This window comes from Ciconia boyciana, chromosome 31 (assembly GCF_034638445.1).
Source record: "Ciconia boyciana chromosome 31, ASM3463844v1, whole genome shotgun sequence".
NCBI classification, from domain to species: Eukaryota; Metazoa; Chordata; class Aves; order Ciconiiformes; family Ciconiidae; genus Ciconia; species Ciconia boyciana.
The window spans coordinates 583,206-598,130 of record NC_132964.1 but is presented as its reverse complement, the minus strand read 5'-3'; the positions used below and the strand labels follow the sequence as shown (position 1 = coordinate 598,130).

Sequence of the window (14,925 nt, the reverse complement as noted above, 5' to 3'; positions counted from 1 at the left end):
GCAGCCCGTGGCCTAGGGGTGCGTCCAGACAGACGGACGGAGCGGCCAAAAGCTTGGGGGTACCCAAAGGTGCATCTGGACAGACAGACGGTGCAGGCCAAGGTCCAGGGGTGCATCCAGACAGATGGACGGATGGAGCAGCCCATGGTCCAGGGGCGCGTCCAGACAGACAGACGGAGCAGGCCATGGTCCAGGGGTGCGTCCAGACAGACGGACGGACGGCGCGGCCCGTGGCCCACGGGTGCATCCAGACAGACAGACGGATGGAACAGCCCATGGTCCAGGGGTGCATCCAGACAGACGGACAGCGCAGCCCATGGCCCAGGGGTGTGTCCAGACAGACGGACAGCGCAGCCCATGGCCCAGGGGTGCGTCCAGACAGACAGACGGAGCAGCCAAAAGCCTGAGGGTACCCAAAGGTGCATCCAGACAGACGGACGTAGTAGCCCGTGGTCCAGGGGTGCATCCAGACGGACGGACAGAGCAGCCCATGGTCCAGGGGTGCGTCCAGACAGACGGACAGTGCAGGCCATGGTCCAGGGGTGCGTTCAGACAGACAGACGGAGCAGCCAAAAGCCTGGGGGTACCCAAAGGTGCATCTGGACAGACGGACGTAGTAGCCCAAGGTCCAGGGGTGCATCCAGACGGACGGACAGCGGGGCCGTGCCGGTACCTGCCGCCGCGGGCGGTGATGAGGAGGCGGCAGCCCTCGGCGCTGCCGGCGGGGAGGCCCAGGCGCATGCGGAGGGTCACCCCACGGAAAGAGGGGTCCCGGGGCTCGGCGCCGCGCTGGGGGGCCGCCTGCTTGCGCCGCCGCCCGCTGCCGGTGTCGCTGCCGTTACCGGTGCCGTTACCGGTGCCACCGGCCAGGTGCCGGCACTGGAGGCTGATGAGGCTGAGAGCGTCGGGGCCGGTGGCGGGGGCCGGGGGAGCCCGGGGTGCTCCGGGGGGCGGCGGGAGGCACCGGGGGGCTCGGGGGGCCAGCAGCCGTGCGGTCTCCTGCAGGAAGGTGAGACCCTCCCCGGGGGGGGCCGGGGGGCTCCGGGACCCCGGGGGGGGGTCCGGGACCCCCCTCCTGCCCGGGGGCCCCCGTCCGGGGATGGGGGTGCGATGGGGACCCCCCCGCCCGCTCCCCCAAGGGGCTGCACGGGGCCGCCCTGCTCCCCCCTGGGCCGAGCATCCCCGGTCCCGGTGCCCCCGGTTCCCCCCACGGTGGGACCATCCCCGGTGCCACCGGTTCCCCCGGGTTTGACCATCCCCGGTCCCGGTGCTCCCGGTTCCCCCCCGGCCGGACCATCCCCGGTCCCGGTGCTCCCGGTTCTCCCCCCGGTGGGACCATCCCCGCTGCTCCCGGTTCCCCCCGGCCGGACCATCCCCGGTCCCGGTGCCCCCAGTTCCCCCCCGGTGGGACCATCCCCGGTGCCCCCGGTTCTCCCCCCCTAACCGGACCATCCCCGGCCCCGCTGTGGGCCCACCCCCGGTACCCCCGGGCAGGAGCGCGGTCCCGGTGCCCCCGGTTCCCACCTGCGGGGGCCGCCGGTGGCGCCCGCCCCGGGGCTGGGGGGCGGCAGGAGGGGCCGGCAGGGCCCGGGCTCGGGCTCCAGGCAGAGCAGCCGCTGCAGCAGCGAGAAGTCGGGGGGCTGCCCCTCCAGGAAGAGCGGCTCCGCCATCACCGGCCCCGGCCCCGGCCCCGGCCCCGGCCCCGGCCCCGGCCCGGCCCTAAACCGGCCCCAGCTGCGCGGGGGCGGGGGCATGGCGGGGGCGGGGGGGGGGGGTCGGTGCACCGGGGAGGGACCCCGGGGGTGGGACCCCCGGGATGGGGCAGGGACCCCCAGGGTGGGGCACGACCCCATATGGGGCAAGGGACCCCGCCCCAGAACAGGACAGGGACCCCCCAGGGTGCAGCAGCCCCCGCCCCTACGGTGGGGCAGGGACCCCCGGAGGGGCAGGACCCTATATGGGGGCAGGATCCACCCCCACACGGTGGGGCAGGACCCCATATGGGGCAGGGGACCCCCAGGATGGGGCAGGACCCCCCCCCAGGATAGGGCAGGGACCCCCAGGGTGGGCCAGGACCCCCTTATGGGGTACAACCCCCCCCCCCAGGATGGGGCAGCACTGGGGGTCGTGCCCCACATCCCTCAGCCATGGGGGTCGTGCCCCACACGCTCTCTGACCCCCCAGGACCCCCAGCTCCTGCTCAGAGCCCCCCCTACCCCCCAGCTGTGGGGCTGATCCCGAAGGGTCCCCCAAATCCTCCCACCCCCAAACCCCACTCGGGGGGAGGGGGGCCCAGAGACACCCCAAGCACCGCTCAGACCAGATTTATTATTAACGAACCACGACGCTCGTTATCCCAACCCAGAGCCCCCCCGGGGGGCTGGGGGGGGGGGCAGAGCCCAGTGTCACCCCCCCCCCCTCCGTGACAGGACCCCCCCGGCTCTGCCGTCATCGTCACCATCACCGCAGCGTCTCCTCCTCGGGGGGGGGGGGGCTGTCCCGCCGCCCCGAGGGGCCGCATCCTGCTTGGGTACCCCACTCTGGGGGGGGGGGGTGTCATCCTGGTGGGGGTCCCGCCCCCCCCCCGGCTGTCAGTGGGGTTTGGGGACGTGCCCGTCCACGTAGAAGTTGCGGGTGACGCGGGGGAGGACAAAATGGGCCCCCTCCAGCGCCGGCGTCAGCAGGATCTGGCAGCCCAGGCGCGAGTTCTCCTGCAGCAGCGGGGCCTGGTCCAGCAGGTCGTCTTCCCTGGGGGGGACACACATATATATTTGCGGGGGGGGAGGCTGTGGGGGGAACCCCAGGGCTGGGGGAAGGGGGGGAGGTCCCGTGGGGTGGGGAGAGTGGGGGGTAAGGGGGCTGTGGAGGAGGTCATGGGGTGAGGGGCGGGGGGGCAGGGGGCTGCGGAGGAGGTCACGGTCATGGGGGGGTGGGGGAGGGTTGGGGAGGTTTGGGGGGCAGGGGGCTGCGGAGGAGGTCACGGTCGTGGGGGGAGGGGTTGCTGGGGGGAGGGTTGGGGGCAGGGGCTCGTGGTGGGGATGTTGGGGGGGCGGGGTCTGTGATGGGGCTGTTGGGGGCTGGGGGGGCAGGGGCTCCCTGGGGGGTCTGGGGGTCTCGGGGGGCTGCTGTGTACTAGGGAGGGGGTCGGCGTTGGGGGGCTGTGGTCCCTGGGGGGTCAGGGAGGTCCTTGGGGGGTCAGGGGTCTGTTGGGGTCCAGGGGTGCGGCCAGGGTCACGGTGGGGGTGTTGTGGGGTCTGGGGGGGGGGGGGGGTGTCCTGGGGGGGCTGCTGGGTCCCGAGGGGCGGTGTCAAGGATTCTGGGGGCATCAGGGGGTTTCTGGGGGTCCCCAGAGGACAGCGGGGATCGGGGGGGCGCGGTGGGTCAGCCACCGCTCGGGGGCAGGGGGCCGTTACCGCTCGTCGGGGGCCGGGAGCCGGTCGAGGTGGGGGGCGCTGACGTAGACGTGGCAGGTGGAGCAGGCCAGGGAGGCCTCGCCGGCGCCCGCGGGACCCCCGCTCAGCACCGGGACCCCCCCGGCCCAGCCCCGGGCCCGGTGCTGCCCCCCCCGCCCCCCCAGCCCTGGTCCCGGCCGTGTCCCCCCCCCCCGGTCCCGGTCGTCCCCCCCCCCCCGAGTCCCGATTCCTGTCCCCCCAGCCCCGGTCCCGGTCCCAGTCCTGTCCCCCCGGTCCTGGTCCCCATCCCGGTCCCGGTCCGGTCGTGCCCCCGCTTCCCGGTCCCGCCCCGGCCGTGTCCCCCGTCCCCCCCAGTCCCGCCCCGGCCCCGGCCCCGGCCCCGCCCCGGCCTTGTCCCCACCCCCAGTCCCAATTCCTGTCTCGGTCCCGCCTGCTCAGCCCCGGTCCCGATCCTGGCGCCGCCGTATCCCGCCCCCCCCAGTCCCCGTCCCGGTCCCGGTCCCGGTCCCGGTCCCGCCGTGTCCCCGCCCCAGTCCCGATTCCTGCCCCGGTCCCGCCCCTCCCCGGTGCCGTTACCGACCCTCCAGCTCCAGCCCGTGCCGCTGCGCCAGATGCAGCACGTTGTCCCCGACTCGGCCCCGCACCGGGACGTGACGTCCCGCCCGGTCCACGAAGACGACGTTTACCCTGGGGACGGGGGAAACACACACAGACACGCACCGGGACGAGTCAACACCGGGATCTCCCCCTCCCGGGACCGGTACCGCCGCCCCGGGACCGCCCCGGTACCCACACGGCCCCTTCCGGCTCCTCCGCCGCGGCCCCGCCGCTGAGGCCCCGCGCCGCTCCCCGCAGCAGCCGCCGCGTCACGGAGCCGGCGCTCGCCGCCGCCATGGAGGCCGCCATGACAGGCGGACACGTGACCGCTGCCACGTGACCCACGCTGCCGCCTGGCAGCCGCGCTGGTCCTAGTGCCCGCCCCCCGCCTCAGGGCTCGTAATTAACACCCCCCCTCCCCCCCCCCCCATTAAACCTGCCCGGTGGGGTACAGGGGACCCCTCGCATTGGGGGGGCCCTTGGAAGAGGGGGGGACACCCAGGGGACCCCCCTAATGGGGGTGGGAGGACACGGGGGGGGGGGGGCCTCCTTGCATGAGGAGTGGGGACCCAGGGGACCTCTGTAATGGGGGGGGCGGCTCCTTGCATGAGGAGGGGACACAGGGGACTCCCCCCAAATTGGGGGGACACCCCCACACGTGAAGTGGGGTGGCACATCGCCTCAGAAAGGGGGGACCACGTGCATGGGGGGACGACACACGACAACACCCAGACCCCCCCCACCTTCCTGGCCCTATTGGGGGGTAGAGATAACGGGGGGGTGGAGGACAGGGGTTGGGGTCTCCCCAATTCGGGGGGGGCTACCTCATTAGGGATAATGATATCACAGCGACCATCATAAAAAAGGGGAAGGGAGAGGCGATATAAATATAGCTTTACTTTGGGAAGGGGGAGGGTCCGGTGGGGGGTGGAGGGCAAGCCCCCCCACCCCCGTACAGCAAAACCAGACAGCATCGACAGTAGAAACAGGGCAACAACTCAAAACCCAGGAAACCCCCCCAAAAAAGAGGGGGGGGGGGGAGAAGAAAGGAGGGCAAGGACCCCCCCGAAAGCGCCTGCTGGGGGGCTGTGCCCCCCCACAAGTGGAGGGGGGGGGGGAAGGCGATGCCCCCCCCCCCCCCCCAGCCAGGAAGGGAGGAACCTTTTTATTCTTTTTTTTTTTTTTTTTTTAAAAAAGGCAATAAAAACGAGCGTTAAAGTAAAAAGGCAACTTTTACCCCCAAAAAAGTGTAAAATGGCGGCAGCTCCAGTCTTTAAAAAAAAAAAAAAAAACAAAACCAAAAAACACAAAAAACCCCCACACGAGTGAAATGTTAAGGGGAAAAACGGGGGGGGGGTTGTCCCAGCACTGCACCCCCCCCCCCCCGGGGCCGGGGAGCCCCCCCATTCCTCGCCCCAAGCAGCGGGTTAAGGCGGGGAGCGCATGTTTGGGGGGGGGGACACACACGACACACGACGACGATGACACGCGGCTCCCAGTTGCTGCTCTGGTGAAAAGGGGGCACTGGAAAAGGGGAAGGGGGTCTCAGGGATCCCCTTAGGGCACTGGGGGGCCTCCATGATGAGACCCCCCCCTCTCATCCTCTGGTGAAATGAGTGGGGGGGGGGGTCCTCAGGGACCCCCTTAGGGCACCAGGGGGGCCCCTCCATGATGAGCCCCCCCCCCCCCCAATCCTCTGGCAAAAAGGGGGGGGGCACTGAAAATGAGGGGGGGCTCTCAGAGACCCCCTTAGGGCACAGGGGGGGCCTCCGTGATGAGACCCTCCCTCATCCTCTGGTGAAAAGAGAGGGGGCATTGAAAATGAAGGGGGGCTCTCAGGGACCCCCTTAGGGCACAGGGGGGGCCCCTCCATGATGAGCCCCCCCCTCACCCTCTGGTGAAAAGTGGGGGGGGGGCTCTCAGAGACCCCCTTAGGGCACTGGGGGGGCTTCCATGATGAGACCCCCCCCAACAAAATCCTCTGGTGAAACAAGAGGGGGTCTTAGGGCACCGGGGGGGCCCCTCCACAATGAGACCCCCCCCCCCCCATCATCCTCTGGCAAAAAGGGGGGGGTCTCATGGATGCCCTTAGGGCACCGGGGGGGGGGGGGGGGGCCCTCCATGCTGAGAACCCCCCCATCCTCCAGCGAGCCAGGGTCAAGTCTTTCATATCACTTTAAAACCCTCCAAAAATAATAAAAAAAACAAAAAAAGAAAGGACTAAAACATTAAACCCCCCCCAAACCAACCCACATTTGTACAAGATTTACAGGGGGGGGTGTGGAATTTTTTTTTCTTTTTTTTTTTTGAGAGGGGGGCTAAAATATCCTCTTCCGCTTCAGGTAGGAGTCGGCGTAATGCCCCCCCAAACCCTGGGAGTGCTGCCCCACGTAGCAGCCCTCGGGGCTGGGCTCCGGGGAGGGCAGGAGGTGGGAGAAGGCTCGTTTCTGGCCACCCACGGGGGTCTGAAAAAGAAAAAAAATAAAAAAAAAATAAAAAGGGGGGGTCAGCGTGAGGGTTTGGGGGGCTGTGAGGGCTTGGGGGGCCGTGAGGGTTTCTTACCTTTGGGTGGGAGCTGTGCGAGTGGCTGGGGGGTCCCAAGGCGAGGACGGCGTCTGCGGAGCCCGACGGAGGCATCCCGACGGCCTTGCGGGGGGGGAAGAGAGGCGTTAAGGGGGGGTTAGGCAAAGGGGGGGGTCCCCTAAATCCCTGGGGGGGGACACTCTCACCTTGTTGAGGTGACTCTGCTTGAGCCCGGCTTGAAGGCCACTGGTGAAATAGGAACTGGGAGATCCTGAGTAAAAGGGAGGCAGGGGGGGCCCCAGAGCCCCTCGCTCGAACCCCGGGGATGAGGAGAGCTGGAAGGGGAAGGGCTGCGGATGACAATCGAGCACCCCCAAAACAGGACCCCCCCCCCCCCTCCCCCCCCCCAAGGTGCTGGGGGTGCTTTTTACCTTGTGCCTGCTGTGCCCGAAGCCCCCCAGGATGGGTCCAGCGTGGTCTCGCGTCTGGGGGTAAATCCGAGAGCCCAAATCCTTCCCCGGAGAGAAAACGGGTTAGAGGGGCTGCCCCCCGCTAAAAAAAAACTTCTAACCCCACCAAAATCTGCTTTCTCCCCCTCCCCAAAATCTTCAACCCCCCCCCTGCCCCGGTGCACCCACCGGCTGGTAGTCAAAGGCGTAGCCGTCTCCGGCAAGCCCGGGCGAGGGTAGGAGCGGGTCGGCCAGGGAGGGCTGGGAGACGCGGGGGTTGGAGACGCTCCCCAAAACGCCGCCTTTCAGATTAAACGCTTTATTGGCGGCGCCTGAAAAAGGCCGAGATTTGTTAGGAGGAAAGAAATCCGCCCAAAATGACCCCTTCCTCCCCATTCTTTATCCCCGGGGTGGGGTGGGGGGGAGATTTCTTTTCTCCATCCCCGAGCGGGGCGGAGGAAAACGGGGAGCGGCGGACGCTCACCCCCCAGGCTGTTCGCCGGCAAGAGGCTGTGCAGGTTCAGGTAGGGGTTGAGAGGAATCTTGAAGTCTTTGGGGGGTTCCCCCAGGAGCGAGACCTGCGAGAGAAACACTCGGGGGGCTCAGGCACCAAAAAAACCCCAACCCCCAGCCCCAAAACCACGTCCGGAGGGCGTTCGGTGAGGGCGCAGAGCCGTCCCCCCGCCCCGAGGTGCCGCAGGTTTGTCCGGCAGCGAGGGGACCTTACCCCGGAGGAGGGAGGTCCGTTTTCGCTCTGCTTTGGTTTTTGGAGGCCGCTGATGACGGATCCCAAAATGGAGGTGGTGAGACCCTGCAGGGCCGGCGGGGCGACGGCGGGAGGGGTGAGCTGAGGCACTTGCGTTCCCAGCACCGAATTTTCCCGATCTACTCCGACCGGTCCCAGGAAAGAAGCCAGGGGTACGTTTCCAGAAGGCAAAATCGGTGATTTTACGTGTCCCTGTGCCATGTCACCGGGCAAGGGGCCACCTGGGGAGACAGAAGGAGAGGGATGGCACCGGTGTTCAGCCCCCCCCCTCCCCGGGCTCGGTTTCAGCCCTTCTCCCCCCTCCACGCAAACCGCCTCGCCCCGGCATCCGTCCCCCACCGGGAAAACCCAACCCCGGTCCCCTCCGCTCCTCCCAACTCACCGGGGGGGATCCCCCGTGCGGCTCTTCCCCCCCACCCCCCAAAAAAAAAAAACCAGCAAGGGGATCGCGCCCTCAGCCTGGCACCGCGCCTCAAAGCGCGGCGAGCTCCGCGGGGATCCCCTTCTCCGCTTGAAAGCGATGCCGGGCAGAGCCGGTGCCGCGCCGGCGGCTGGTACCTGAGGAGAGCTCTCCCAGGAGCTGGCTGGGGGGCTGCGCCGGCGCGTTGGCCAAACCCAGGGCGCCGTGGGGCAGGGAGCTCAGCGGCGAGTCGCCCAGGATCCCCGGCTTCTGCGAAGGACAGCAGGAGGTTAACGCCGCGCGAAGCCGGATCGTTCGTGGCAGATCCGTGGCTCCGGAAGCGGCGGAAACCCCGGCGCTTGCGGGACAGAGGGGAACGGAGGCGGCACGAGGGCTCCCGGAACGTGGCCGTCGGCTAAAAGCTCGGCACAGGCACGGAGAGGAACACGCCACAGGCACCGAGAGAGACCCGGCCGCAATTTCACCGCTCCTTAAGCGGTGAATACGAGAAATAACACCGGGGAGACGCTCCCCGCCACGGTTCAGCACCAATTTTTGGTTCAAAACGGTTCATTTGCGCTGGAACGAAGGAGCCAACCCACCCAGCCCTGCGTAGAAATTGTTTGCCGAGCCGGTAAGTTGAGGGGGAGCCCCATGAGGGATGGGGGAGGGGGCTCCCCTTTTCTCACCCCCCCAACAGCAAGCCTGAGCTCGGCGTGGGGAGCGGCTCAACAAGGGCGGGAGGGAGGCAGAGAGCCGATGAGCCGCCTCGCCGGATCCCCGGAGAGGAGGCCGAGCCCTGCAGGCTCCGAGTCGGAGCAACGACTCGCTTCTCCCCCACAAGGAGAGCGGCTCCGGCCTTTACTGGAGTCACCGGGGTGAGCGGTGTCACCGCCGGACCCCTCGCCGGGGTCGCTGCCTGGTCTTAAGGACGGGAAGGAGGACGCGGGGAAGGCGCCGGAGGGGTCCCGGCGCTACGGCTCGGCACCACCACACACGCAGCACGTTAACGCGCCGGCTGCCTCCTACCGCTCACATGGAAGAGGGTTTGGTTCTCCTTGTTCTGCAGCAGCCGTGTCCAGATTTGGGTCTGCAGTAACAGGGAGTTGCCAAGCAATGCCTTCTGGGGCAGAAAGCACAGCGAGAAAGACCAGAAAAAACAGAAAATCACTCAAAAAGAGGAGAAAACCAAGCAGGGGGCGGTTCGAGAGGCACGGGGAGAGCGAGAAGCGCGGCGGGGAGCTTTAATCCTCTTTACTCCTCTCTCTTTGCTCCTCGAGCAGCAACAAGAGTTTCGGGAGAGGCCGCGGAGGCGCGCGAGCCGGAGCGGAGATACGAGGCGAGGGCGGCGGCGTAAAACGGCAGCGACACGAGCCCGCTGTCGCGTTTGGGAGACCCCTGCCCATCCGCGGCAGCGCAGCCAGGACCCTGATCTAAGAGCAGATCCGTTTCTCGCGGAAGCGAAGCGGGCAGGAGCGCAAGGGCTCCGGCCCGACGGCGGCATTGGCGTCCGCGGCGCAAAGGGAAGCTGGCGTCGGTGAAATTTCCCCCGTACCTGCTGCTGCGCTTGGGTTTGGTTCTGCAGCGCGAGTTGGAGGAGAGCCGTGGAGAGGGCCGGGTTGGTCACCAGCGGCACGGAGGGAGCGGCGCCGAGGATTCCTGGAGGGAAAAGACGCCGGAGGAACGGCCTGCTGCGGCGAGGACGAACCCCCCGGGCTCTGCTGTGCGTTCGGCCTTACCCTGTTTTCCTCCGACGGCCCCGTGGAGGAGCGGGTTGAGCAGCAGCTGGAGGGAAGCGGGATTTCCCAGGCTGTTGAGAATTTGGAGGATATTCGGCTCGGGGAGGAGCCCTTTCCCACGATTCAGCGCCTTAAACCCAAAAAGGAGCGGTGTTAAAAGCAAGACAAGCGGCTTCGAGGCTTCCCTCACCACGAGCCACCCCAAAATTACCCTTCTGCTCCCAAACCCAGCAAGATTCCAGCTCCCAAAATCCAGTTCCCAGCAAGATCGTTCTCAAATATCTCATCGTAGGGCAGGGAGGAAACGACAGACCCATCCCTACAGCCGATGAAAGCCGAGGCGCAGCGGTAACCGCGCAGTTTGCCATCGGTATCGGCAGCTACGCCCTCTGCAATCCTGCTGGCGCGGCACCTGCCCGGTAAAGCTCTCCGCGCCCAGCAGCTGCTGGATTTTGGCGACAACCGGCGTTCCTGCTCTGAATTTTACGGCGGTGTGCAGGAACACGGGAGGAAGGGGGGAATTTGTGTCGTGCGACCGGAGCCTGGCAGCGTCGGCACGCCAGAGATGCCCGGAAGCGGGAGCTACAGGCAACAGATGGCCGCTCCGTAGGGGATCCGATGGGAAACGCGCCGGCTGCTCCACGACAGCCTGCTCCGGGCTGGATACCCGACCTTGGGAATGCCATCACGGTGACGGCAAACCGCAAAGGGAAGAGGGAGCAAGGAGGAGGAGGAGGAGGAAGCAGCACACACGCAAGCCTCACCGTCGCCTGTGCGGCTATCAGGGCGGCCAACATGCTGCGGCCGGGAGGGCCGGGAGCACAGAAGGAGACTCGGACGTGATTCCCGGCGAGCGGCAAACCGTCCGTGGCCTGCTGAACCATCTCTGCCATCTCCGCCGACTCGTATTCCAGGACCGCGAAGCCTTTCAGCTGCCCGTCCTGACCGTAGGCCAGCTAGGAGAAAAGAAGGATGCCAAAAGGAGGGCTAGCACGATGGGAAGAGAGGGAGCCAGCACCGGCGAGACCCGAAAAGATCCTCACGCCCCGCTACGAGGCCGTCGCACCCCGGGGTGCTGCTCTCTTGGGGCCGTCAACCCCAAGAAAGAGCGTGGGGGGGCCCGGAGAAAGGCCGGCACCCCCGAAAGAGTGCTGCCGCCCCCCCTAAATCCTCACCTGGCAAAAAACGGGGGAGCAGGCGGCGGAGAAGACCTGCCGCAGCTCCTCGAGGTCGGCGTAGTTGTGGGGCAGCTTGTCGACGCACAAGCACTTGGAATGGAGGAGGTCTAACGTCAACTGGTTGACGTCCGTCCAGTGGACGTAGAGAGTCCGCGTGCCCAGTTGCTTCCCCAGCAGATCCGACTTGGCTCTGGCCGCCGAATCTTTTTTCATATATTCCACAAAGCCGTAACCTTTCGAGTGTCCGGTTTTTTCGCTGTAAACCAGGAAACAACGTTCCAGGTTGCCGAAAGGTCGGACCAGCTCCTCGAATTGTTGTTGGGTGTAGAGCTGGGGGAGGTTGGCGATGCACAGGAGGGCGTCCGTGGGCTGCAGCTGCACCGAGATCTCCTTCTCCCGGATTTTACTCAGGTGGAATTTTTTAATGGCCGATTCCGCCTGTTCCCCGTTGAGCAAGGTGACGAACGCTGCGGGAGCAGAGCGGGGAGGGAAGGGTGAGGCCGCGCGGCGCCTGTCGTCGCCCCAAAACGCGAAGCCGCGGCGCAGGGTTAAACCTCAGGTGATCGGGGATAAAATTCGTCCCTCCGGCCGCCGTTAGCACCCAAAGCCCCGACGAGGCGACGGGAAAGTGTCGGCAAGCGCCGGCCGGTGAAGTTACGCCGTCCCCGGTGAAGCCTCGGGCGAGGCAGCCCCGTCCCCGCGCTCCAGGGAGACACTGGGGACAGGGAGGGCGTCCCCGGGTCCCGGCCACCCTCACCGCCCAGGCTGGAGGAGCTCCCGTGGCTTCCTCCGTCCCCGAAAACCATTTTTGGGGTGAGGGGGATAACGCTGCCGGGCACAGCCCCCCCCAAGAGGGGCCGGATTGAACACCCTCGGTTCGGAAAACCACCCCGGGGGTTTCGGAACGCGAGGCAAATCCCACGTCGCGAGGTACAAAGTCTCTTGGGGCGGGTTTCTAAACCCCGTAGCCGTTAATTTTCCGCCCACCGAGAGCTCGTCACCGCACAGAGGGGCCGGTGGAGAGACCGTACGCAGTCACCCGGTAGCGGATAAGCCACCGGACGCGGCACCGGGCCTGAGCCCGGCTGCGGTGATGGATTTGGCGTTGAGAGAGGGCTCGCCGTTGCCGGAGACGCCCGCTGCGAGAGCAGCTTACTCACCAGTCCCTTTGTATTTGTCCACAAAGCAGTATTTCAGCTCGTAGTCGCTCAGCAGATCGTGGACTTCCTGGATAAACAGAGGGATTTTAAATAAAAATAAAGCCAAAAATAAAAAAAAAAGAATCGGCTTCTAGGCAAAGAGAACCCCCGGGGATCCTCAACGTGCGCCGAAAAGAGCCCCGCGGCCCCGCTATCTTCCTCCTTCCTCGCAGCGTCACCTCCCTCGTCCCCAATTTGCCACCCCGGGGGTGTTTATCCCTTCAGGCCACCCGGGGAAGCTGCTCCTCCTCCCAGATAAACATCTTCAAACCAGTCACCAGGGCGCTGGCGTTGCCGCCGGCTCAAGAATTTGCCCTCGCCGAAATAATTTACAGACCTTCGGCCTCACCGACGCTGCCGGGCGAGCGTTAATTCCGGTTTATGGGAAGGGGAATTAAAAAAAGCATGTGGAGAGAGCACCGAGGTGACGGGGGCTTCGGGGGGCTCGTTAAATGGCGCCGGCTCTTCCTCAGAGCCGGGTTTGAGGGGTGCTGGGGGGGCGACTCCCCTCGTCCTCCCCCGGGAACCGTTAAAGCCTGGGAAACGGGGTTTAGGGGGGGAAGCGGGAGGGTTTGGGGGGCAGGAACCGGGGGAGCCGAGGCCGTGAGGGGTTTGGGGAGCCCCGAGGAGCAGCCGAAGATCCAGACGCAGGAGCCGATGGAATTTGGGACCCTGCCCCGGCCGCCCCTGCCCATTATCCCGGCTCCTCACCGGTACCGGGCTCAGCTTTGTCCTCACCACTCCCCCCCCCAACCTCTGCGTCCCCCCAAACCGGCTCCTACCCGAGACCCCCACCCCGCTACACCCCACTCCCAGTCCCGGGGGAGCTCGGAACCCCCCCAGGCCCATCCTCAGCTCTCCCCCGGCCTCAGCCTCCCCCCCGGTCTCGGCCCCGGGCCCGGGCCCGGCCTCCTCAGCCCCCGGTCTCGGCCCCGGGCCCGGGCCCGGCCTCCCCTCAGCCCCCCGGTCTCGGCCCCGGGCCCGGGCCCGGCCTCCTCAGCCCCCGGTCTCGGCCCCGGGCCCGGGCCCGGTCTCCCCTCAGCGCCCCCGGTCTCGGCCCCGGGCCCGGCCCTAGGCTCCCCTCAGCTCCCCCGCTCCCCCCTCAGCCCTCCCGGTCTCAGCCCCGGCCCGCACCTGGTTGCTCACGTCGGCCGGCAGCCCGCGGATCAGCACCTTGCGGCGGTTCCGGAACTGGCGGGCGCTGCGCTCCAGGCGGCTCCGCACCTCAGCCAGGTCCAGCACCGGGAGCTCCTCCTCAGGGGCCCGGCCCAGGCCCGGCCCCGGCCCCGGCAGCTCCGGGCTCGGCCCCGTTACGGCGCCCGCCAGCGAAAGCGCCGCTGCCGCCGCCGCCGCCATCTTGGGCACCCGCCGCCTCCTGGGACCATCGAGAGGCAGCCGGCGGGTAGAGCGCCGTCAATACGCCGCCGCCTCATTGGCTCGCCCGCCGCCGCGCCCACGCGGCAGCATTCGGGGCGCTTATTGGGCAGGGCGAAAAAAACAAGCCGGGCGCAACGGCGCTCTCTATTGGGCGGAGACGCCCCTTATTAGCATTCGGCCTCCTGATTGGACAGAACGGGACGAGCCCTGCGGTTACCGGGCTCGCTCGTCCCTATTGGCTGCTTCTCAGGGGCCACGCCCCTGACCGACCCGCCCCCTGACCCCCCCCCCAGCCCTATAGAAACCCTGAGACACACCCCCCTCACCCTATAGGGACCCCTGACCCCCCACACCCCCTATAGGGACCCCAAGACACACCCCCCTCACCCTATAGAGACCCTAAGACCCCCTTATCGCCCTATAGGGACCCCAAGACACATCCCCCTCACCCTATAGGGGCCCCTGACTCCCCTCACCCCCTACAGGGACCCTAAGACACACCCCTCACCCTATAGAGGCCCCCTCACCCTATAGAGGCCCCTGACCCCCACACCCCCTATAGGGAGCCCAAGACCCCTTATTGCCCTATAGGGACCCTAAGACACACCCCCCTCACCCTACAGGGGCACCTGACCTCCCCCACCCCCTACAGGGACCCCGAGACACACACCCCTCCCCCTATAGATGCCCCTGACCACCCCCAGCCCTATAGGGACCCCAAGACCCCCTTATTGCCCTATAGGGACCCTAGAGACACATCCCCTCCCCTATAGGGGCCCCTGACCCCAGCCCTACAGGAACCTCGAGGCACCCCCACCACCATATAGGGATCCTGAGACACCCCTCCCCTCACTCTAGAGGGACCCTGACCCCTCCCTGCCCTATAGAAACCCTGAGACACCCCCACCACTACCCTATAGGGACCTCTGCCCTCCCCCGGGCCCTACAGGAACTCCCAGACTCCCCCTACAGCCTATACAGACCCCTGCCCCCCCCCCCCCCCGGGCCCTATAGCAACCCCAAGATTCCCCCCTACAGCCTACAGGGACCCCTGCCCCCCCCCCGGGCCCTATAGCAACCCCAAGATTCCCCCTACAGCCTACAGGGACCCCTGCCCCCCCCGGGCCCTATAGCAACCCCAAGATTCCCCCCTACAGCCTACAGGGACCCCTGCCCCCCCCAGCCCTATAGGGACCCCAAGACTCCTCCCCATAGCCTATAGGGACACCTGCCCACCTCCGGGCCCTATAGAGACTCCCAGACTCCCCCCTATAGCCTATAGGG

The 14,925-nt window shown here is 67.1% G+C and overlaps 2 protein-coding genes across 3 annotated transcripts; both read right to left on the bottom strand.

The window, feature by feature from the left end:
- Positions 1 to 2,314: 2,314 nt before the first annotated feature.
- On the bottom strand, positions 2,315 to 4,393 carry FDX2 (ferredoxin 2). Its single transcript, XM_072848571.1, has 4 exons — positions 4,207 to 4,393; positions 3,988 to 4,100; positions 3,414 to 3,495; positions 2,315 to 2,748 (listed from the first exon to the last, which is right to left on the bottom strand). The coding sequence occupies exons 1-4, from the start codon at positions 4,317 to 4,319 to the stop codon at positions 2,592 to 2,594; spliced, it is 465 nt and encodes a 154-aa protein (XP_072704672.1). The 5' UTR covers positions 4,320 to 4,393; the 3' UTR covers positions 2,315 to 2,591.
- Positions 4,394 to 4,943: 550 nt separating this feature from the next.
- RAVER1 (ribonucleoprotein, PTB binding 1) lies at positions 4,944 to 13,668 on the bottom strand. 2 transcript variants are annotated; one of them, XM_072848536.1, is made up of 14 exons: positions 13,399 to 13,668; positions 12,226 to 12,292; positions 11,063 to 11,532; positions 10,652 to 10,843; positions 9,888 to 10,017; positions 9,704 to 9,807; positions 8,307 to 8,418; positions 7,710 to 7,969; positions 7,467 to 7,560; positions 7,172 to 7,314; positions 6,965 to 7,045; positions 6,740 to 6,883; positions 6,573 to 6,656; positions 4,944 to 6,475 (listed from the first exon to the last, which is right to left on the bottom strand). In XM_072848536.1, the coding sequence occupies exons 1-14, from the start codon at positions 13,618 to 13,620 to the stop codon at positions 6,329 to 6,331; spliced, it is 2,250 nt and encodes a 749-aa protein (XP_072704637.1). In that variant the 5' UTR covers positions 13,621 to 13,668; the 3' UTR covers positions 4,944 to 6,328. The 2 variants fall into 2 exon arrangements, with proteins under 2 accessions (XP_072704637.1, XP_072704638.1); XM_072848537.1 differs by having other exon boundaries at positions 4,946 to 6,475; positions 6,740 to 6,868; positions 13,399 to 13,666.
- Between the last annotated feature and the right edge of the window lie 1,257 nt (positions 13,669 to 14,925).

Bases quoted from the DNA above. Each gene is read 5' to 3' on its own strand.
- RAVER1 (XM_072848536.1), bottom strand. From the start codon at position 13,620: ATGGCGGCGGCGGCGGCAGCGGCGCTTTCGCTGGCGGGCGCCGTAACG. The intron at 11,533-12,225 runs GTGAGTAAGCTG...CTGCTCCCGCAG, and splicing joins GGACAAATACAAAGGGACTG to CGTTCGTCACCTTGCTCAAC. The intron at 7,970-8,306 runs GTACCAGCCGCC...CTGTCTCCCCAG, and splicing joins CCTGGGAGAGCTCTCCTCAG to GTGGCCCCTTGCCCGGTGAC.
- FDX2 (XM_072848571.1), bottom strand. From the start codon at position 4,319: ATGGCGGCCTCCATGGCGGCGGCGAGCGCCGGCTCCGTGACGCGGCGG. The intron at 4,101-4,206 runs GTGGGTACCGGG...CCCCGTCCCCAG, and splicing joins GAGGAGCCGGAAGGGGCCGT to GGTAAACGTCGTCTTCGTGG. The intron at 3,496-3,987 runs AACGGCACCGGG...CCGCGGGCGCCG, and splicing joins GCTGGAGCTGGAGGGTCGGT to GCGAGGCCTCCCTGGCCTGC.